At 41.7% G+C, this 23,632-nt stretch overlaps 3 protein-coding genes across 4 annotated transcripts; 1 reads left to right on the plus strand and 2 right to left on the minus strand.

The window, feature by feature from the left end:
- Nucleotides 1-621: 621 nt before the first annotated feature.
- LOC104442518 (dehydrogenase/reductase SDR family member FEY-like) lies at nucleotides 622-3,672 on the minus strand. 2 transcript variants are annotated; one of them, XM_010055941.2, is made up of 8 exons: nucleotides 3,482-3,672; nucleotides 3,108-3,225; nucleotides 2,598-2,715; nucleotides 2,301-2,437; nucleotides 2,088-2,192; nucleotides 1,898-1,996; nucleotides 1,762-1,810; nucleotides 622-1,203 (listed from the first exon to the last, which is right to left on the minus strand). In XM_010055941.2, the coding sequence occupies exons 1-8, from the start codon at nucleotides 3,649-3,651 to the stop codon at nucleotides 986-988; spliced, it is 1,014 nt and encodes a 337-aa protein (XP_010054243.2). In that variant the 5' UTR covers nucleotides 3,652-3,672; the 3' UTR covers nucleotides 622-985. The 2 variants fall into 2 exon arrangements, with proteins under 2 accessions (XP_010054243.2, XP_010054250.2); XM_010055948.2 differs by having other exon boundaries at nucleotides 1,066-1,203; nucleotides 1,918-1,996.
- Nucleotides 3,673-4,872: 1,200 nt separating this feature from the next.
- Nucleotides 4,873-14,189, minus strand: LOC104442536 (auxin response factor 6). The gene is made up of 14 exons (XM_010055958.3): nucleotides 13,510-14,189; nucleotides 12,764-12,888; nucleotides 12,230-12,328; nucleotides 12,089-12,145; nucleotides 11,843-12,001; nucleotides 11,658-11,742; nucleotides 9,997-10,087; nucleotides 9,447-9,611; nucleotides 9,256-9,378; nucleotides 8,669-8,744; nucleotides 8,394-8,541; nucleotides 7,121-8,259; nucleotides 5,899-6,089; nucleotides 4,873-5,386 (listed from the first exon to the last, which is right to left on the minus strand). Exons 1-14 carry the CDS (start codon nucleotides 13,550-13,552, stop codon nucleotides 5,275-5,277), a joined length of 2,613 nt encoding a protein of 870 aa, XP_010054260.3. The 5' UTR covers nucleotides 13,553-14,189; the 3' UTR covers nucleotides 4,873-5,274.
- A 5,456-nt stretch (nucleotides 14,190-19,645) lies between these two features.
- Nucleotides 19,646-23,219, plus strand: LOC104442546 (aquaporin SIP1-1). The gene is made up of 3 exons (XM_010055966.3): nucleotides 19,646-20,165; nucleotides 20,521-20,793; nucleotides 22,790-23,219. Exons 1-3 carry the CDS (start codon nucleotides 19,863-19,865, stop codon nucleotides 22,943-22,945), a joined length of 732 nt encoding a protein of 243 aa, XP_010054268.2. The 5' UTR covers nucleotides 19,646-19,862; the 3' UTR covers nucleotides 22,946-23,219.
- Nucleotides 23,220-23,632: the final 413 nt, after the last annotated feature.

Here is a 23,632-nt window from a genome sequence, read left to right on the forward strand (position 1 = left end):
AGGCGACTACGCCCTGTGTCAGAGCCGTCCTGCGTAATTTCATTACCTTCCAATGCAAAGCGTCATGTAAATTGCGAACACTGTTATTTTAGACTCGTTTCATTAAGGACATGTCAAGTTTCGTCCCCAAAAAACATAGAATGTCATAAATCACAAAGGATTTATCATCTAATTGCTTACGACATGCTTCCCGTTGGAATGTGACGAGGACATCGTGTCCCTGTGGTACCATAGAAGTCTACATGTCTAGCTCACTTCATGGTAAAAAGATGATGAAAGATCACCAGCCATTGTCCCTGGAGATGGCAGAGATATCTGGTGGCTTAAGTCGGCAAAGTCGAGCTACAAATAGGCTTTACTGTTCAGTTCTCTGAAGTACAGACCAACCCCAATAAAGCTCATCCGCTCTAGCCTTTGTAACACACAAGTAAATTCAATAAGAATTTCCTTTGTGTCTTTGGTGTTCCTTGGCCATAAAAAGCCCACTCATACTCGCATATTAACACCAAAACCTAGCGGCATTATCAAAGCTCAAATATTGCAAAACCGAGGACCAAGTCACAGACATATATACTGAAGTGCTACCGCAAGTCAAGTTTGAAATGCTTTGAAGCATGCCCGGAGTATCATGAAAATTTATCACGGATGTGCATTGAAAAATGGACCATCCCCAAGCTTTCTAGAATAGTCTACAGTACTCAATCTTTAGTAGTGGTAGATAAATTATGCGGGCAAAGTTACATGGGCGGCAGATAATGCAAGAAGAGGAAGAAAACACTGGACAGTGACTAAGAGAAGCGCTAAGCACCACGTCTCTAAGGTTAATAGTCGCCCGACAGATCATAGTTATACTGCAATTCTCTGTACTACGTTTCATCCCCCAACCATATTGAACGTCTGATCTTATTTTCACACCTAAAGGTTGAACCAACATGTCTATGCCCAACATCAGGGAAGGGAGGAAAGATCATTAAACTGATAGCGGTCAAGAGAAGCTTCTGTTTGCAACAATTTCAGACAGATAACCATTGGGACTGAAACCCAAAGTGCGCAGTGTTTCATCCCAAACTCTCAAGCACTCCTTTGGATCATCTGCAAGGCTTGACATCCTTCCAGGCTTACACTGGCTATAGTATGCAAAGTTCTCCGTGGTGTTGTGCAGCACATCAGCTCCGACAGAGCAAAATACGACATTTCTTGCCCCTAACCAACAAGAATATGTAGCAAGATATTATTTTGCTAATAAGCAGTGGCCAAATGAAAATTAACCAAAAAAAGAGTGATATGCACTTCTTTCTTGGGGATGACACACCGCAGAAAACTGCCTGTGTCTGTCATTAACTTTTTGTTCCCCCTCCCTTTTTTTCTGGTTAAGCAGTCTATGACTTGATTCCGTAATGAATAGAGATGAACAGAGTAACTCTGTTCTGTTTTCCCAGAAAACTGAATTTTCTTTTGTCCAACAAACATTGACAGGAAGGCAGAGGATCAGATGGTGATCCATCCGTCTGTGTTCTTTCCTCTATTTTCATGTGTTTTGTCAGCGATGTCTTCTGAATCTCTGGTTCATGTCCTCTTTAATGTTTCGGTTTTTAATTACCAACTCTTAGAATCATCTCAGTAGCCATAATCTACTAGATTATCTACTTTATATATTCTCAGAAATGGTCATTCTAAATTCAATCACGTACAAAAGAAGAAAAAGGAAACCTAAAGCGCATAGTGCTTTAATCATAAGCATGGGAAACAAGTTCGATTTACCTTCAGAAGGATCCAACATCCAAAACCCTCTCATTCTGCCGTCTGACAGCTGCAAAAAAGCATCGAAAAGCCAACGCTGGTCATTTCATAATTTCATATGGACAAAAAGCTAAAACTAACCGGGTCAACGGATTACCAAGTTTGATTCGACGATACCAGGGTGCACAGCTACGCATAGTACTGAAGTCTTTCCCATACTTATGAGTTTCGTGCTTAGTGCCTTTAGAAACATGAGCTGCATGTTTAAAAATATGTTGTGGGGTTAATTTAGCCTGACAGTGGACTGTTTGGTTCCGCGATTGACCAATTCAAGCTTACGTATATACCTGGGCTAGTTTGCTTGATCCATAGGACATCATGTTGCTGAACTTACGCTCTTCCTCGGCACCCATTTTCCAGGACTTGGGTTCCACAGCTCCCCAGTGATGTCCCTAGGTTTTCTCTAAGCTTAGTATTAGTTCAGCAAACCATCTGGATTTTATTCATAGGTAATTCTTTTCGAAGTTTTAAAATGATCTTTTATCTCAGACAACAGTTACCACGGAATTGACGTTAACAATGCGAGCGGAGTTGGCTTTGAGCATTGAAGGGAGCAGAAGAAGGGTGAGCAGTGAGGTGCCAATGTGGTTAACTTGAATATGCTTCTCGATTCCATCCTCCGTAAATTGCCTCGACTCTGCCATCAAAAGTTAAAAATTTCCGAGAAGAATATGCATTCCCTAAGTGTTTTATCTTGCTTTAAGTTTTACGCACCGTAATAAGAACTGACTGAGCACATACGTAGATGACCAAAAGTAGAAGAGAACACAATGCGACACAGCAGCAGGAAATTATACCTCCCAGGAGAAGAATCCCGGCATTGTTAATGAGAATATGAAGAGGCTTTCCACTTTGATCCCACTCCGCTGTGAATTGCCTGACTGAGCTAGGGGACAATAAGTCCAGTTCCATCACCTGCATTTGGATCATTTCTTGTATTAGGACTAGAGTCAGACAATCAACGATTTAAATGTCTAGAAGAGTATCCTAAGTCCAGTCCAAATGTCCTTTAAACCATCTGGGATCAGTCAAGAAGACAACTACCAGACGTGAACTATACCGCCACCACAGTGAAGGTCCATGACAAAATGCTCCCCTAAGAATTGACTTAAACATCTTTCGCCAGAATAGAGAACTTTATTAACTGAAAACTTTGTTCAATTTGATCTCACTTAATCATCAATCACCAGGACCCAAGATGAAGCCTGTGCTAAACTTGGGCAATGAAAACCGACTTTGGTGATAAGGTGGTTGAATGCTGATCATGGATGCTTACGTGCATAGCTGTCGCAGTATTGCTATTTTACCTCGACATGCAGAGTCTTGCTATCGTCTGTGTCTTCTTTCCAACTTTCAGCAATCTTCTCTGCCTCATCAACTCTCCGGCAAGCCATTATCACACGTGCACCGGCAAAAGCAAGTTCTCTGCAGAAAAGATCTGTCAAACCTTTCCGGGCAATTAGATATCCCCCTTAACAGTCCTTTCCATTACCTCGTTCATTCAAGTTGAGATTTCACTTTAAAAAAACACATATGCTACTGTTTCTTACTTTAGTTGACCCCCTTTTCCTCCTCTGATTCAAATATCGTTGGTTTACTTCAGAATCATAACGGCCCTTCATCTTGAAATCGCACAACAATAGGGAGAGTTCTAGTTTGAGAGAGAGAGAGAGAGAGAGACCTGGCTGTGTAATAACCGATGCCACTGGTAGAACCCGTGACGATCACATACAGACCATCCAACTGATTTGGAACGAGAAGAGCTGCAGAACGGAGTTGGTATGACATGACGATCCTCTGCAACGTAATTTCCTTAGCAGTCTCCCACATAGCCTTTATCATCATCATCATATCTCTATCTCCCTCCCTCCCTCCCTCCCTCCCTCTCTCTCTCCCTCTCTCTCTCTCTCTCTGTGTTTAGTCAGTCATTGCATACTTTATCTCGATCACATCGATTACACTGATCTGTACAATTATTTGATACCTTTTCATGTGACGTAGAGTTGACCTGCGTTGGACTTAATCTCACCAACTTGTTAATTAACTCGTCGTTCAGACACAGAGTCCAAACCCATTCCAATTTAATATGCAGGCTTTCTGACACAATTCCTCCTTAAACAAGTCATCGAAATGGCAAAGGAAAGAGGCAACCAGTTATAGTTGACGCGTTGCAATTGGTGGAAGAACTAATCCCAGAAACCTAGCTGGTCAGGAGAGGGAATCTAAAGTTGCAATTGACGGAAGAACTCATCCTGAAAAACTAGCTTGTCAGGAGAGGTAACCTAAAATCTCCTCCATTGCTCGACGTGAGACTTTGCCTGCATATCCTCCCCCTCTTCTTCACCACCAACGAATTATACATAGAACGGAAAGAATCCTCACCCGAGAGAAATTCTTGTGTATTATTAACTCACAAATCTCTTTTTATACGGCTAAGAGTTCTCTTATTTTCAGAGGGACTAGAACACTAAACTAGGAAATATCAAATTGGGAAACCTTGGACTAGGAAACATATTTTGAATCCCACCCACCCCACACCCCCCCAAAAAAAGAAAAAAGAAAAAACTAGGACGCATAAAATTAGGAAATATTAAGCTAGGAAACATCAAATTTCTAATTAAAATAGGAAACAGCCCTCCAGCCTTTGACTTAACCGAATGAGTCCATTCTCCTTATAGGACCCCTCGAATCATCTTGAGGCCGAAATCTCATTTGCTTGGACAAATATTAAACGGGCCTGGTTGATGGAGTTGTTTGTCTTGAATGGAACTTCCAAGCTCTGATTATTTTCCAAGATCCCATGCTCACGCGTGACCGGTGACCTCAGATACAGTGCTTCAGTTGTCGGCAAGTAACATGATTTTATGTTCTGTCTGCATGACTTTGAACATCACAACACATGCACTACGCTATTGAGAGCAGCCAAGATAAGAAAGATTTAATATTCGGAACAGAGTCCCAGTCACCAGTCATACAATGTTGAAGTAAATATCATCAGCCAACTGATGCACCCTTGGCTAAAATAAGGATGCAAATTCCGCTGTTTAAATGCGGCACACAAAAGCTGGGCAGTGGATCTCCTACGAAGGGAGTAATTTAGTTCGCATTTCATGAAAATGTCCGGAGTCCATCTTACAAGTTCACAGGCACAAATAGCATATAGCAGCAGATAAATTACGGGAATGTCGATGTCATTCTCTTCAATCATCCGTGGTGTTAAACTTTACAGTTATAAAGCAAACTTGAGATAGACTTACCACGTCACTACATCTCTCGAAGCAATATATTACTACAACTCTTTTTTCTCATAGGTACCCACTACAACACGGTCAAACACTATCAGAAGCCAAGTCCGTTTCTTACACCAAACGACTCGGCTTCAAGTAGTCCAGCGACCCCCATCATCCGCCTACACCAAAGCTCAGATCGGTCAACTATGTCGACCAAACATGCTCATCAAATACAGTGATGCACTCAGAGAGCCTGCCTTGGGACAGAATTTGCAGGGTTGATGCCTTGTTTGCCCAGTTGTTTTACTTCATGAGGGGAAAGAATCTTGATGTACCACACATTGTTGACGAACTCCCTAGAGAAAGGCATTACTTTCACCATTAGCAAATGAAAGGCTCGGCAACTAAATTATTACAGAAGCACTAGTTTACAATTTCTGGTGAAACAATTCCTGGAATGCTCGCAGCACAATCCCACACAAACTGTCCATGCAAATTGCAAACCAAATCGCCCAGGCTGAATAGTCACCTCAGAGGTTGAACTACTATACTTCCAAAAGAGATGCTCACTCAATAATAAGAAATGAAAAACCCAGACTGAAGGTTACTAGCTCCTAGCATATTTCACCAAGCCAATAATCCGTATGTTATATCAAGATTCACTCGCCTGGACATCCATCAAAAGTAATAAGAAAACATGACATCCATGAAAAGTAAAATACAAAAGATTAAGACAAGCCTTTTAAAGCACATATTTTGCCACAAAATTCAACAAAAAGCCATAATCAATTGCCAGCAATGAAGAATCTTAAAGCGCACGTTACCATCACCCTGTACCTATGATGGAAAAAAGAGAAGCAACACTTACTGCCAAGGGTCGTCACCCAGGAGAAGGATATCATTCTCCCGGTCTACAAATACAAGCTGCCAGCCTGATCTCTGAGGGTCCTCCAATTGGCCTTCAAGGCCAAACATGCGAGCGAGTTCACTGCGCAGCTCATCATAGCTGCTGAATTTTGAAATATCCAGTGACCGCCCAAAGGTCCCCGATTTGTGAACCTGTCAATTTATGTCATCAGCACAAAAGGTTAACACCTATTTCTCGGAACAGAGTACTAGGGACAATGGAATTATCAAGTAGGAGCAGAGGAATGACTAAAAACCTAAGTCACAAATCAACCAAGAAGCATCGTCATGGTTTTCATATACAAATTAAAAATGTGGAACATAAGGAGAAAAGAGCAACTTTGTTGTGAACTTTAACTCCAAAAGAAGATCCGGGGTTATTCAGGAGACACTCAAAACAAGACAAGATGGAGACGACTTCAAGGAAAACCATAATATAGAATCACCATTTATATATACATCAGAAATGGACTCATAACCATATTACCACTGGTACATAATTTATGTGGCCTTTTCACATAGAAGGGTTAGCAAACTGTCATCTTAGAAAGGTATATCCAGAAACACTTGATTGCCTATTGACTATACAATATGTCATCCTCAGCCCATCGCCAGGGAAAGGGATCACAACTCATAAACCATCTACATTCTCTGAGATTCCCAGCATGCTAAATGCTATCATCCCAAGGCCATTACAGTCTAGGGTGAAAAAAGCATGTGTAAATCGCAAGATCTACATCATTCGAGGGGATCTCATGCCAATCACACTGAAGCCTCTGATTTGTGTGCATGCAAGTCAAAACTCAACTAAAGCATGCTCCACTCGGATTGATCACTCCCTTACTCTAACAGAAAGATAAATCCCTCCCTCTACAGAAAAAGTTAGATGCTACAGGAAACTCGCACGACTACAAAAGGAAACATATCATAACTAAAACTGGTTGTGAGTATTTTGATGATCATTGAATAGTCAAACCAAACATAATATAAATTGAAACACGTGTAGCATTCCTTTCAGATTGTGAAGCACAATACTCAAGGAAAACACTTGGGCAGTCTTGATTCTGAGATCTTGAAAAAGCAATTTGACCATGAAAAACCAGTGACCAGACAAGAATTCTGAATAGTTCCTTTGCGATCAAACAAAACAAATAGGCATCAAAGGAAATAAAAATCAAATTCACCTTCACAAAGGTTCTGGTCGGTGGGTTTACTTGGTCCACATTTTCTGAAGACTGCAAGAAACCCGATTCATCCACGCAACTTGACGTCGCCATGTCTGAATTATGTGGAAATTCTGTGCCAGCAACACTAGCAAAATTTGAAGTACCAAATGGCACAGACAAGGAATCATGTTCGCTGCCAATATTCCTCAGATGCTGCATCCCATTTTGCATCATAAGAGACGTGGAATCAATGTTAACACCAAATAAAAGACTACTTTGCGGGTCAGTGGCACCCGGATATGCAGAATATTCTCTTCCAGGAAATGGAGGTAAGTAGTTTGCAAATTCAGAGACATTGGTGTGTGTAGTAGCCAACTGTTCCACCTGAGGCAGAATGCAGTGAGCAGCTTCAGAAAGAAGATGTGGTTCTACTGAATTTTGCTTCTTCAACAATGACGATGATATCATGGAGTCAGAACCATTCACACTGAGCAACTGCGATGCCCCATCACGGGAAATTGAACCTAAAATGCTCTGCATAGGGGAAACATCAGATGCAACTATAGGATTCTCCATTCCATCAGAAAAGATATTCTGCTGGGACTGTGAAATGGCCGGCAGAGATGATGACTGGGATTGACCAATAGATCCATACTGCGGAAGAGTAGTGATGATGTTTGGCATCTGTTGCTGAAGAGACGTATGGTTGAACTGTTGGGACTGTTGAGGTTGCTGTTGATGCTGCTGCTGTTGTTGACGCTGATCATTATAAGAGGGGTGCTGCAAAACCTGACCTTGAGCTGTGGCCTGATTTTCCTGGAAGCCCTGAAGAAGGCTATTTTGAGATTGAGACTGCTGCAACATCTGCCTCTGGATGATAGAAGCTTGCCCCATAGGAACATTTTGAGATTGCTGAAGAGGCAGAAGAGACTGAGATGCACATTTTGAAGGGTCCACTGCCCTCATATCCTGCAGTGCTGCGCTTGCCATTGCCTGATACACATCAGTTTGTAAAGCAGCCATTGAAGTGTCATATCTTGGCTGGAGCCATGGAGTCATCCCAAATCCCTGGAAGTTTAACGACTGAACTCCCTGATCCCCAACACCTTGAAGCCACATCAGTGAAGAACTGATACTCATATCACCATCCCTAAGGGCTGAAATCAGTCAAATAAATGGACTTATTAGGAGGAATAATGTTTGAATTCTTCTAACATAGGTAAGAGTTTTTTTTTTTTTTTTTTTATAATAAAAAGTATTTCTAATTTGGCAATGGTAACTTCAAGTATACCATGAAATGAAGGAAGTCCAGATGGCCATGGTCTCTTCAGTCTGAGGGGGAATGGAGAAGGATACATTGGGAATGTTGTTAGTGGCTCAATTTCCCACAAGGATACTCTTGGCTGCCTCTCACCTGCAGTTGACTCATCCCATCCAACCTGTTACAGTACTTAAGTTTACTCATGCAATTTATATTTGGTTGGAAAATCACATAGTTTCACCAAGAAACTGGAAAAGATATGCCTCTTGGCTAGACTTAAGGTAGCGAGAACCGCTAAGACCAACCTTTACTGAACGCCAATGTGAGTTTTGCCAGCGAACAGGATCCAGATCACTAATGCCTGTTATCGTCCCCATGTATCTGGAAGAAGAAAATCCAGTAAGGTAAGTTCCACATATCGTATTTATGGAATGTTTAGTTCACATGAGAAAATGGAAATAAGAACTGTGAAGAGACATTAATTGCCATCAGGGCTACATTTTAAAAACATAAGCAGTATTAAAATTAAAGACTCATGCATACACCCTCTCTTAAAAGAGTAGGTTAATGTCGTCCAAGGCCAGGATATTGACAAATAGAGCTGCATCAGTATGAGCTGCAGAATTTTTGGCTTAGCAATGAAAAGGAAATAAATAAATGATGATTTGCGGCAAACTATAGGTTGGTGCACTACTGTAGAAGCAGCAGTCACAGAGCAAATGAAGCAGCAAATCAACAGGTAAGCTCCCATGCTAATTAGTGATTCTTTTGGAGAAGAGCAGAGCATTTCAAATCAGAAGATACAAATAGAAGTTCATAGCCAACTTGTTTTAGGAGATCAAATGCCAAGCGATTATAAAATCATTAATTTCCAGGAAGTTTTGGGACCCACCTACGAACGCTTGACTCTTCTGTCTCAAAAAGCATTCTGAATCGCATGCCAACAGATACCCTTGTGTGATAGACTGCTTTCACATATTTTGCCAGAGGTATGACAAACTCCGATGGACTGGCCCTGCATACGAGCAACCAGCAGATGAATCTCACAGTTATTTTAACCAGACCTGCTTCAAGTCATTCTACCTTGGATTGTAAAAGATTGTAAAGCGGCTGTTCGTGGCAGCAGCATGAGCTGCTGCTGCAAGAAGGCCAATATGCATGCTGTCACTTGATAGAACTGAAGAAGGCATAACAGTCTGGGGACGATTTGCCCGTCGAATACCAAGAAGCAATTGATTCTTCTCATTCCTGAAAAACACCAGGAACGTGTAAAACCTTAAAACATAAATGGGACTGAATGCTTTTAGAGAGAATCATGTATACAGAGACTGTTAAAGAAAGAAGGGGAATATGACAAGACTTGGGCTTATGCTGCAACAGAGGGTATCAGTAAATTAAATGTAGAGAGCACTTTTCAAGAAGCATTTATGTCATGCATTATCAATCAGGATATTAAAAATCTTCATGAATGTCAATAATCTTCTGTGGGAAAAATCCACCAATTAATTCCAAGTTACAGTTCCATGATATGAAAGTAAGAGAACTCAAGTTAAACCTTCCGACCACCACAAATGCAAACTCTAGCACAATAATCTGAGAAGCAAAAAATATGACTAGAAATGAAACATCCTACCAGATAAAAAGAACAGAATCTCCAGCAACAAGTCTTTTCGCACTAACAAATACACTCCAGCCTGTTGTGAGAAGATGCCTCTTGGGCTGACCTGCATGTGCATATGACAGGTTGCTTAAATTTTTGCACCATCAATTTCAAAAACCTCAGTTCCTATCCTTCACAAAGAGAAATGAATGGCCAGCTTAAGATGCCTCACCACTAATTTGTCGATATTGTCAGAAAAATAATACTTCCTCAGTTGAAGCAATTGCCTCTATGAAACTATAAAAAAAACTCGGATAGAGGACTGCCACTAATGAATAGACACTCCAAATCTAAGAGGGCAAATTGTGTCTCCAACCCAGAGGGGTGACACTAGGAGTAAAAATTCAGAATGTCTTCACACTCTTTTCCCACAAACAAACAATCTCATTCAGACACCCATTTCCATAAGCATGCTTCTTTGTAATGAAGACGATGCAAAAAATAAAATAAAATAAAAATTGCCTACTGGAAGATATAGCCTTGAGTTAAAGCCGATTTTCAATCCTAAACAATAGCCCATGGACTTCCAGTCAGGCAAAAGAAAAAAAAAATCAAGAAGTTGCAAAGGTTGCAACAGAACCTTATGCATGGGTTCAATTCAGAAAGTGCATTGCAACTAAGCTCCTCCAATTTGGGCAAATAAAGAAGAAGCACCTCCAAGAGCAAATGCATACACGTACATCACCCAATAACTGGCAGAATACAAGAGATTGACCAGGATACACAAAACCGTGGCACAATTCCTTTCTCAATTCACCCTCAGATGGATTAGTAGATGGACTGCTAGCATGGACTAGTGAATAGGCCGATGGCTCATTATGGAAGCCAATTGACTTAAGTTAATTGAGTTAGCAGGCTCGGCAATGAAATGACTCTCTTGATGTCAATCTAATAGACTATAAACTTCCAGAAATCAACAGATGTCCTTCCAAGTTGGCCAGGTAAAAAGCATTATAGTGCCAAAATGTCCAATGTGCATTAAAATGGTACCACCCTTTGTAAAAATATTTTTTTAAGTGTGAGTTTTAAAGCAGGTGGAAAATCCTCTTTCTTTGACTATGCTATTAATAAACATACTAGTCTACAAAAGAGAAATTGCAGGGGTCTAGTTTATTGGAACTTAGTTGGCGAGCAAAGTTCCTTCATGATGAATACAGCCAACTATTGTCATGGGTTGTGAGTTTCGCAAAGAATTGCGAGCCCCCCGAGATTATAGAGAACATTGGAACACTTGAAGTGGAGACAACCGAACTGCATTTATTACAAACTGGCAGATAAGCAGCTGAATCATATCATGAAAATTCATAGAAAAAAAAGATCTGATGATGAACCAAAGTAATCGATACCCTCAACCCCTGGAAAAATCTAAACAAATTTAGAGCACATGCTTGTTGTCTTTGTTATCTGAGGAGAAGCTATAAACAAATAATGAAGCACGAAAACTTAGAAGATTTGAAGTTAAGCGTGCAACTTCTTCTCCAGGTTTTAGGGTGCAAGTACGCCTCTATATCTTATAGAAATTGGCGAAGTTCTGTGATAACGCCAGTTGGGTTTATTATTAGGTTTCTTCATTATATCATGGCATGTCTATTGAAAGAGGTATTGATCATGCATTTGAAATAAAGAAAAAATACCTCGAAAAATATGTCTAAATTTCCATTCATTGTCATGAAGATCCCTGGCTATCAACTCTTGAGCAGGAGGCTGCTGTGAGTAATCCTGAACAAACAACGAAGAGACCAGCAGATGAAAAATAAGTTTTGGCAGCTTCCCAGATTCTAAAGAACAAATTTAGAACGTGAAGTCGAGTCTGACATACAAGAGGAGGGAAGACTTTTTCTGCTGCTCGACGAGGTACAGAGAATCCTCCATGAGTACTGGTATCACTTGCAGTCAATGTTTTGCAGAAGTAGTTTGTTGGCTGTTTACTAGGAGTTCCAAGTTCAGCAGGCAGTAGATATAGATCCTTTTGCTCTTGCTGAAAATAATCCACATCAGTCTTGTATAAAATCAAGCAACAATTATATAAAAAAAAGCCAATTTCTAAATTTAACAATGCAGGTACCGGACTTAGAGGCTGCAGGGTCATTTGAGCATACACTTCATCCGTCTCCACATCCGCCTGTTATTTACAAGAAATTATACTCAAAATTGCAACTCAAGATAAAGTCCCTAAGCAGAAAGCATCGGTAGATGGAACACTCACGTGCATGGTAACATTATGAAGCTGACAGATAAGCTGTGGGGATAAGTTTGGATAATTCGGGATATGAGCATCTACTTCCTTATTAGTAGAAGCAGCCACCTGCAGAGGCACGATTGCAGGGAAACTGATCAAATATATTAATTAATGCAGACTCAGAATACAACAACAGTACAGCAGTAGGCAACAATTTCACTAATCTCATGAACTAGAAAGCAGAACACAGCAAGGAAAAAGTGATTATTGTGAAGAATTTAACTGAGATCAAACTAAATAATCATTAAATGGTTCCTCTAAAAGTTTTATCTTCTCATGTTATGCATGCAATTTCTATTTGCACAGAACATAAACATTGACATGTTTGAGCACCAGTGACTGCAATAAGCATGCCCCAGTAAAATTAGAGCAATTAAACATCTGAGAATTCCAGAGAATAATACGAAAGCAAGACATTAGTATTGCTGCTCGAAGTCACAAGACAAGAACTGATGATTTCGGTTAAAACAAAGAGATTGGAAGTTGCACAGTGGTGCAGACCTGCTCACTATGTCCTTGAGGAAAGTAGACGACTCTGCTTCCAACAGGAGGCAACGACACAAGAGGACCAGCACATGCATGCCATAGCTCAGAGTTCAAACATTTCTTCTCCCCTGCATTTGAGGCTAGCAAGGGACAATTCACTTGACATTAGTAAAGCCCCGATATTATTCTATATAAACATACGCAGAAACATTGGCAAACATCAACCACGACAAGTGGTGCAACACGCGAGAGATCCGTAGATATGTCTATGGCACCCATCACCTCATGTCTTATGTTCAATGCCTAACCCAACGCAAGCATACAACGAGCCTCATGCCCGTCGTTTTGTCATCTCACGACGGTTCAGTGGTGACGTAAATTAAAGACACGCGATATGGTAGTGGCTTAAAGAACGGTTCGTTGCTGTCTTCGATTTTTTCTGGGACCACAGCAGTACAAGTTTCCCGCTTGCGCAAGCAAAAGAACACACTCGAGTAGCTCATGATCAGCAAGACAGAACGAGACAGAAGGAGACAGAAGAAGCTCAAACATCCACATATGCAGCTCAGAAAACGCATGAGCAGCCGCATCCAATTCCAGATGCTCAGGGCCCCGTCGAAAACATAAGCAAGATATGCATGCCCAGCACCTCCAACTCTCAGGGTTAAAAAGTCACTCTATCCACAACAGCAAAATCGACAATTGGCCCTCACGCGAAAACCAGCAAAACAGCAGCATTTCCGCGCTGAAAAACAGATTACCTTCCGGCGACTGATGGTTGAAGCCCGACGACGAGAGTCTCATTCTTCAGCACAAGCTCCACTTTCTTCCCGTCTTCAACTCCCAAAACCCCCCCGCGCAAACCGCCCTCCTCCCCTCGCACGGACCGCGCCTCCTACGCGAACGCATCCATTGCCCGAGCCGAAAACCGATCCCTCGCGCGCCCCCACCCCCACCCCCAACAGAAAAAGAAGAGGAAACGAAAAGCCTCAACCGAAATCGATGCCGATACAGTAGACGAAATCCCTAACCATCGTAGCAGGCTCCCGCTAGATCTTCCTCCCCTCCCCCTCGACCCCCCGCGCGCGGCGTCGGCTCCACCGAGCAGGCGGCGAGCGCATTCAGGCGGCGGGCCCCGCGGACAGGGCCGGGCGCATGGCGGGCTCGGCTCGCGAAAAAACCCTAATCTACGCAGATCTCGAAGCTGAGCTCACATTAAGCTCGGCCGCGATGGGGGGGAGAGAGCAGGAAGGAGGAGCAGCCGCGTGGGCCAGAGCGAGAGAGCTAGAGAGAGAAAAAGAAGAAGAAGAAGAAGGAGAAGAAGAAGAAGCAGAGGAGAGAGAAAGGACGGAAGGAGCGAGGAGGGATGATGTAGGGGGCGAGGGGAGTGGGGGAAGCGAAGAAGCAGCTGGGAAGTGACAGTTTTGTGTGAAGCGGATGTTTTGGGGATTTTCAGAGAGAGGTAGAAAAGGCTGGTGGGAGTAGTCTAGTACTAGTAGCTTCTCTCTCTCTCTCTCTCTCTCTCTGTAGCTATAGCCCCTGTAGCTGTAGCTCAGTAAATTGCCAAGATAGAGAGAGTCTTCTCCAGTCCTCTCCCGTCTCTCTCTCTCTCTCTCTCTCTCCTCTCTCTTCCAATAATCAATTACATTTCCTGGCAAAAAAACAATGACAAAAACAAAACAAAAATAGAATTATTTATTTGTTGAAATTTGTATGGGACTGACCTGATGAATTATCCCTTTTCTTCAGGTAGACCTAGCTCGCCCCGTCAGCTCGGTACCGTGCCGCCTTTGATTTCGTACCTTTCCACCTTACTCAATTCATGAAAATTAGTATAATATCTCGTATCCAAACCTTTTATGAATCGCGAATTTTCGAGCTTGGACCTAAATCGCGAACGAAAGCTAGAGTAAGCAACATAGGGATGGGACAAGAGGGACCCGCGGTTGCGGAGCATAAGCAACTGAGCGAATTGGATTATCGCAAATAAGTTCGATACCGCGCACGAGCATCTTTAATTTCGTACCTGACCTTATTCCATTCATGAAATTAGCAAGTCTTTCGTATCGAAAATTATTTTCGGTGAATTTGGGGAGGGGGAGGGGAATTTATATTACTTTCTTTCTATTTTTTTTTTTTTATATAAATTTTAGGGGAATGTGTCGTGGACGGGAGTTGAATTGAATGAGTGACTGGAGGAAAGCGAGAGAGTGAGAGAAGAAAGGACAGGGGGGGCCCACGGAGTATTCAGACACCACGTTGAAGCGGGGGGGTTGTGTTATTACCAATTTATCCCTCGAATATCTCTCGCGTCCGCTTTATTGGGCAGCCTTCTCTCTCTCTCTCTCTGGAACGCATTGATTGTTGGGAGCCATTGATTGCCCCCCAAAGCCGTAAAACCCCGGATTTTCCGAAGAAAAGGAAGAAAAAGTGGAGATTGGCGTAGGATTTTCTCCCCCTTTTCTCAGTGTGAGAGAAAAGTGATAGTCATGTAATTGTCACTTTTACTTCAATTTGACTGTTAACTTTTGTTTTTTTTTTTAATGTGAGGTAACACCACAAACTAACAACACCAGTCATGACATAAATAATTTGAGTTTTTTTTTTCGTGTTGCTAAAATGCTAAACTTACTCAATATAACACGAGTTCTTCCAAAACTTATATTAGTGTGATAAAATATTATGATGGAATTGAAATAGAATATATACATATCGCATATTTATCAGATTAGGTTTTTTCGTGCTAAAAAAAAATTGAGAATATTTATATCACCAATAAATAAGTTTAGAGTTTTTAGTGATATAAAAAAAATTAGTGCATGTTATGTTACAATTGACATTTACGATATTTGCTCTAATTTCATTTGTGTTCTTAAATTTTTATTTTAATGTGTCATTTACACGAGATAATCATCCCATGATGAAAATTCAAATATCGCTCAACGGAATATATATATAGCTAAAGTAATTATCAGAGCGACTCTATATTATTGAAGGGTCGAAATTATCAACGGAATGCAAGCTGATGGTCATAATCCGGTTTGCTATGTCCCGCGAATTTAAATGTTACCGTGAGGAGAACTGACTTTAAGGGCTTTCTTAAATAAACGAAATCCAAGTAGATAGATAGATATTGCCAAGCTGCGAATTAGGGGCGTTTGTCTTTAGGGTTGACGCCTCCCTTTTTTCAATTCTCTCTCTCTCTCTCTCTACCTGTCTCCGGTTTAAGGTTGACCGCGCGTTGAATCGCTATTGCAGAATGTCGCGTCTACATTTTCCGCCTTTTACTTTTCTCTGGCGCCACTATTCATCTAACAGTGCATCGTCCTGTAGCTCGTCCTCCTTTTTTGCCAGGCTTTAGGAGTGCGGATGCGAACGGGCCCCCACCGACATCATTCCTTTGATGAAAGAAAGATGGTAATAATCAACCGGACCATTGACCATCCCCTTCCCTTCCCTTCCCTGCCCCTCCCTCCCTCTCTCCTTTTTAACTCCATCTTCTGCTGCTGTCGTTTTCTCTTCTCTTTCCCTTCTCCTTCTCTCCTCCTCCATGCAAAGGAAGGCCTTACGGGTACAGCCGGCATCTGATTAGGCTTGCTCCCACGCCGCGTGAAGCCCCTTTGTACGGCGACAGTCGAGTTCCAATGATGATGATGAACTATGGATACGCATTCCTCTTTTTGGCCAATTGGCTTGGAAACCCGATTCGGTTCTTTTCTGGGTCCTCGACCCGACTTGGATTGCGATCCGAGGATAGCTTGGAGGGCACGGGGACGAAGATTCCATCGTCCGGGACGAAATAAGAAAAGGGTGCGGAGCCACCACAGGTTCGAAAAGCTTTTTCTTGGATCGTGGGACGATGATCGTATGCCTGGTTGGATGTCGGGACCAAGGGAGACGCCCCTGGCTGCAATAGCCCCGCTCGAACGTCTAGACGTCCAAGTCGGTCCAGATTTCATGTCAAAGAAATCTGCAAGTTCAACTCACACGACATTCGAACGCAATAAATGGGTGATTTGACATATTTGGCTCAGTAAACCAAACTTAAATTAGAGAAAGCTTTCAAAACACTAGTGAGAGAAACTTATCGTGACCGACTTTCTTAATTGATTTACATGGGGCTTATTCAGGGGTAATCAGATTAGGAAACACTCGTGAGTGGATATAAATGAGTCACCGTAAAATCCTCTCTTTATCAATTATAGTGGAACCATTTTGTTGATCTCTATATATTAGCAAGCACATCATTGAATCATATAAATCGAATCATATAAATCAGCTATATCAAGATTATTTTTCTGAAATTCTTTCTCACCCAAATCATTTTTAGTTTTGTTTGCATTTCCAAGGCAACTTAGTTATCTGGTCTTCTTATCATAATTCATTGCACCAATGGAACTAGTACCCATCGCTTACAACCTCCTACGTAGCTCCCATTATATAAATAAGCTCCTTTTCTGCCTCGGGACCATCCCCATTTTCTCTTCTTTTTTTATTCGATGCCTTATAATACACAGACCGACGATCGTAGTCAACAATTAGCAACACGGAAATGCATAGAAATCCAATCTAATTCGGCACACAGAAACACGTTTGGGAATTAGAATACCATCTTTCACCTATGTAAAGACAAGGGGCCGTCAAAAAATATAATGTCGATGTAGCATTACAGTTTGGAGAAATTCAGAAGACCGATTTCGAAAATCTAATGTTCAGCTTTCAAATCTTATTAATCCGGATTTTGAACATTTTTGCTGTTTTCTCGAGCTACTTATGTAAGGAAATATAAAGGATTTCAGGCCTCATTACGTGGAAGCTTTTTTTTGGGGGGCCACGTTTTCGGACGAGTCAAGTGATGTTTTTGCCTCGATGATTGCCTGCTTTTCTTCTAATTTTTACGTCGTTTGATAAGTCAAAAGATCATCGCCTGTCACTTTGCAATGGCAGGTGCCGAGGATCTCTTTTCATAGCTCGGGTGTCTTGACCCGCCCGTAAAGTTTAGTGGTGACTTGTCTGCTAATTCATGGATTTCCCTTTCGAGCGATGCACGTCCTGACAAGTTCCCCTTGCGTATTTAACTTGCACTAGGATACCGCCATCGAGAAGAAGACAAACGAGAAAGGTTCTTGGGAATAGATTATTAGAGATATGGGTTCTTCAAAGCCCACAAGTTTCAAGCAATTATCGCGAATTTCGTGTTTATAGAAACCAGCTGCACAACGTAAGGACAGATTCTCGTGCTACAAAACTTTTTTTTTATAGGGCCACTGATTTGTCAAAATATTTCGCATCACTTGTACATAAGATTTCAAAAGTCTCTCTCCAATTAATGGTTTAAGATTTTGTTGGTTTGATAATTAAACTAAGTACAAGCGTCGAACCCTAAGTGGGATCTGTTTCACATGTGTGGCTTCTCCATTATTTGTTCTCGATTTATTCTTACTTTTTTTAATAAGTAGTTAGTTTCATAAAAGGTTAATACACTAAAAAACCCCCAACTGATACACCCGTCACAATTTTATCTCAATATTTTTTATCATAAAAAACATCAAACCGGTATACCTGTGACAAATTTATCTCGACTAACCATAAAAAACCCTAAACTGGTATATTTATGATAAATTTACCAAAAAACTGGTAAATTTGTGACAATTATACCCTCCGCTAAATTTGATTAATATCACAAAAAAATCACAAAAATTGCAAACTGTGACAAAAAAAGTGTAAAATCTTAAATTAGTATACCAGTCAATTGTCGCGTGTCATTTAACTTAATTAAAATTTAACGAAAACTCACAAATGATAAATTTGTCACAAGTATACCAATTTTTGGTAAATTTGTCAAATATATACTAGTTTAGGGTTTTTGGTAGTCAAAAAAATAGTTTATAACAAATTTGTCACAATTATACAAGTTTAAGATTTTTCAAGGTATTAATCATTTCATAAAAGCATCTTCGAAAGTGTTAAAATTTAAGTTATTAATATGCTACATTATTTCTTTGGCTCATTGTACTTCTTTTCAAGCACAACAAAACTACTCTCTTAAATTAATATATTTAGTATGGGTGAGCATAGTTCCAAAATAAAACCAAGAACTGGACTGAGGGGAAATAGATTGATTCCAGATTTCAAGTTTCAAGAATTAGGGAATCAATTATCATGGATTAGTTCCAAGTTCTTGGACTTGGAATTTGGAACAAATTTTTGTGTTTTTCTTGTTATATGTTTTCAAGTGATCCTGTCACATTTCATAAAAATACAATGATGAGTGTGTAATTTCGAATCATTAGTTCGAGCTTTTATTTCTGATGATATATGATTAAGACTTTTACTTTATTAAAATTTTATATATCTAGTGTTTCCAAATATGAGTCATGATCAATAAATTATAGCACCAAATTATGGTGATTAGAAGTGACGATTTACTATAATTGTTCTATTAAGAATACTTATAGAATTTAAATAGACTTCAGAATCTAGAATTGATCCTGAAATCTGTGATAAAGTAGATTTTAGATTTCAGAATATGCATGATAAGTTTCAAATTTCAAAAATTGAAAAACTGATCTCTAACACGTAGGTTTCGAGTGAAACTCGAACCGATCCTAACACCGCTCACGCGTGACATTTAGGAAACAGGAAAATAGTTCATCTGTCCGAAAACGAGAATCCTTAAAATCGAGGGGACTTTCACGCGAAGAGTGAGAAAAGGAATGCAAGACGCGGTCGAAGTAGTGGAGTGGGCTGGGCTCGGCCGGCTTCGGAACCCAGCTCGATCGACTCGCGTCCGTTGGGGCGGGAAGTAAGATTTGACCCAACGAAGTTTAGCATGATTGGATTGGTTTCACGGGGGGTGAAAAGATTGGACCGGATATCCCGGGAGTTCATCTGGAATTCTCAGCCTGGGACTCGTCAAATCATCATCATCCTCATCATCATCAATCCTCCCCCGACATCGTCGTGACTCATCCCGTCCCATCTGCTATTAAAGCAATTCACCACTCATTACTGGCCGGCCGGTTCCGCCCAGATCCCCGCTGTTCTTCGCTACCCAGTCGAGTCGAGTCGAGCGGGCGGACGGCCTTTTCTTCCTCCCTTTTTCGGGGCCGTCATGGGCGCGGTTAAGGCGGCGATCGCCGACGGGGTCCTGACCTTCATGTGGGTCTTCTGCGCGTCGACGCTGGGGGCCGCGACGACGGTGCTGGCGGCGGCGCTCGGGCTCGAGGACGACGTCCTGCCGTGGGCGTCGCTGCTGATTACCACCGCGCTCGTCTTTGTCCTGGTGCTGGTGTTCGACCTGGTCGGGGCCGCGCTGGGCGGCGCGAGCTTCAACCCGACCGCCACCGCGTCGTTCTATGCGGCCGGCGTCGGCTCCGACGACCTCCTCTCCATGGCTCTGCGGTTTCCTGCTCAGGTGAAGTACGCTGCATTGTGCTCGAATTTCCGCTTCATCCAGTGTCAATTTTTTGGATCTGTTGGAGATAGTTTGTTTTGCTTTTGTGGGTTTTTGATTAACGGCGCAGTTGGGTCAAATTCTGCCCGTTTGTGAAGCGTTTTGTCGCGAAAAAGTTGAGATTTTGGTATAAAGTTCACGTTTTTTTCCCCGGGATCTGAAAGGGGTACTTAAAGAGAAACAACACTGTTTCGAATCGCTACTGCGAGAACCGCTTCCCCCCTCCTTTTTTTTTCTCTCTATTTTGCTTTTTCGTTTTCAGTTTTGCGTTTGTTTTGGTGCGTGCGTGTGTTAATGATGAATGTTGCTTGGATAGGCTGCTGGTGCTGTTGGTGGAGCTCTTGCGATCATGGAGGTGATGCCTTCACAATACAAGCACATGTTGGAAGGGCCATCTTTGAAGGTGGACTTGCATACAGGAGCTCTTGCAGAGGGCGTTTTGACCTTTGTGATCACCTTCCTCGTCCTCCTCATCGTGCTCAGAGGGCCTCAGAGCTCCTTTCTGAGGACCTGGTTGCTGGCCGCGGTGACGGTCGCCTTGGTAGTCACGGGATCTTCCTTCACTGGGCCATCCATGAATCCAGCCAACGTGAGTATATTATCTTTGCCAATCCCGAGCTTCCATCTGCTTGCATGGTGTTCGCTCATTGCCTATCGATCTTACATCCACATATAAACAATATAAACTCGTCATTGGTACACCTTTACAGCTCAAATAAGATGATTTATTATAGTGTTGGACCGAGTCAGCTAATTCTAGGACCTGTTTCTGGTCATCTTATTGTTGGTGTGATGGAGCTTTTTCTTGTTTTTTTCCGAATTGTCCCTCGTGAGTTTAGGTCCTGCCTGCATCAGATGATTGCTCTTTCTACCAAATTCATAGTCATCTCTTTCCAGTGTTTGGTTATCTCATCGATAATTATGTTGGTCACGGTCTTTAAAACCCCTTTGTTGCCATTATATAAATTCATTGATGTTGCAGAGTGGATTGCTTATGACAAGTCTTCAATAATTTGATGTCACCATCCCATGCTCTATCTCTCCTCTCTATCTGTTGGTCCCAAATGCTATCGACAGCATCGAATCAGCTCCAGCCCAACTTTTTAAACTAGCAACGAGTTGTATATCCTCATTCGGTAGACTGAACCTCAAGCTAAACTATCTCAATCGTGAAAGTACATATGACCTAATAATGCAAATTGGCGTAGGAAAAATTGTAGCTGTAACTGGTGGATATAATAATAAGGTGTGATCTTGGTAAAGTTTTGAATATTTAAAAATGAGTTTGCTTTACAGTAATTTTTCCTCTCATATTATGTGGATCCGATCTTATGCAATTACATCTTGACAGCAGTCGCTCTCTTCGATGCATGAGTTGCTTTTTATACCAATATGCACTATTGTTAGAGCGAATCTGTTCAACTATCATATGCAAGGTTTGGAAGCATTCATATAACAAATAGTCTAATTCTTGAAAGTCTGCTTCTCAGGTTACACATATGAGATGTACATCATTTGTTCTTGTATATATTAGATGTATAGTTCGGTCTCTATTGCTCTTCCTTATCTTCTCAAAAATCAAAAGAACTCTTTTTCTGTTACATGAGCTCCAATTTTGGTCTGTCGGATGAGGTCTGCGACAGCTTCCCCACTTTGACAAGATATTTCTTTCTCCATTGAGTATATGAAGGATCCGTTCCCTAGTCATTGGGGAGATTTTTCACCAGGTGGTAGGGATACTCGTTTCCATTATGATGCTATTTATTGCTTTAGCGGATGTGCTGTGTGTGAAAAGATGCGGCTGTACCAAATGGAGCCCAATTTTCTCTCTTCTGGACCTCTCCACCAGACAAGTTGGTGGAGAGAGCTTGTTCAAAGAAATTTTACATGTCTAGTTGCAAGCAAGCATCATTATAGAACCTTTTTTATGAAAGGTTTTTGTTCCTGGTATTCCAGTGAAAAAGTAATTGCCGTAGTTTGCAATGACACATGCCATTTTCTTCCAATCTCTGCCCCCTCTTTGTCAGTCATGTTTCTTGTTTTTATCAATTGGCTTCTCGTTGTTCGATTCAGCCAGGGTGTGCAGGGGTGCTGATTTCAATTCAGTGATTGTTTACTGCCAGAATAGTTTAGCAATGGTCTTTCTATGGCTTTAGAGGACAAGTTTTTCTCCTGTTTAGGACTGATTGATTGTTTACTGCCAGAATAGTTTAGTAATGGTATTTCTATGGCTTTAGAGGACGGAGTTTTTCTCCTGTTTAGAGCTGATCTATTTCGATACGCAAATGTTAAGGTTCTCAACATTATTTCAGTTCAGAAAGTATAAGCATCCGGCTTTCATATGAGATTATCCCGTTCCCTCTGCTACCTGGTGAACATCCTCCCAACTTCCCATTGAGTGCATCTAACTTGGACAATTTATGTCAACTGACCAATTAATCATCCTTCTCCTTCTCCCTCTCCCTCCTTTCTTTATCTGTGTGTATGTGTGTTCTTGGTCGACTGTCTTTTTGATACCGGCCTTCCCTTGGCATGACAGGTTTTCAAGAGATCATGCATTGACTTGTATTATGGTGTCTTCGCAGGCTTTTGGGTGGGCATATGTGAACAATCAGCATAACACATGGGAACAATTCTACGTCTATTGGATCAGCCCTTTCGTCGGTGCGATATTAGCAGCTTGGGTCTTCCGGGTCCTCTTCCCCCCACCACCTGCCAAAAAGAAGCAGAAGAAAGCCTAAGAAAGCACCGCGCTTTTTTCCTTCTGGGTGTTAGACAGCCGTTGTCCTCACACTTTCTCGCCCCTTTTTCCGTTTTTCTGTCTTATAATTTACAGCGGTTAGGCCTACTTCCATTGATCGATGTAGATTTGAACAGCTACGATGCGTGTAATAAAGGAAAATGGACAGTTTAGTGTATTTCCATCCAAGCTGCTCTTGCTTCGGGCGTAACTGTTGTATGGAGTGAAGTTGGCATCGGCGAGAACTCGACAAGAGTGTTCTTCGCCGTTGGCAATGTCGAGCTGGAAATTCCGGGTGTTAATGTTTGTTTCTGTTTTAGTATAGTCAGGGCTTGTTGGTGCATATTAAGTAGGTTGATATCACCAGGCTACTGATGTGGTATTCCTCACTGACTCCAGATCTGGAAGTTCGCAGCCTAGATCTGGAGGCACAACTCCACATCTAGACCGGCGCCGACAAGTCCAAATCGAGTCCTCTCCATCGTCGCTCGCTCGTGACCATGGACGGGGCCGTCATTGCTAGCTCCAGTTCTGGAAGCTTGGAAATTAGATTTGGAAGTTGGCAAATCTAGAATTCCAGATTTGGACCGTCACCGATGCGTCCGAGTTAGGCCACCCTTTCGTCTAGGCTTTGCCAAATCGGTGGACGAGTCAGCTCACCGTGCAGGACAACCACGAGTGACGTAGG

The sequence above is a fragment of the Eucalyptus grandis genome, chromosome 1 (genome assembly GCF_016545825.1).
Source record: "Eucalyptus grandis isolate ANBG69807.140 chromosome 1, ASM1654582v1, whole genome shotgun sequence".
NCBI classification, from domain to species: domain Eukaryota; kingdom Viridiplantae; phylum Streptophyta; class Magnoliopsida; order Myrtales; family Myrtaceae; genus Eucalyptus; species Eucalyptus grandis.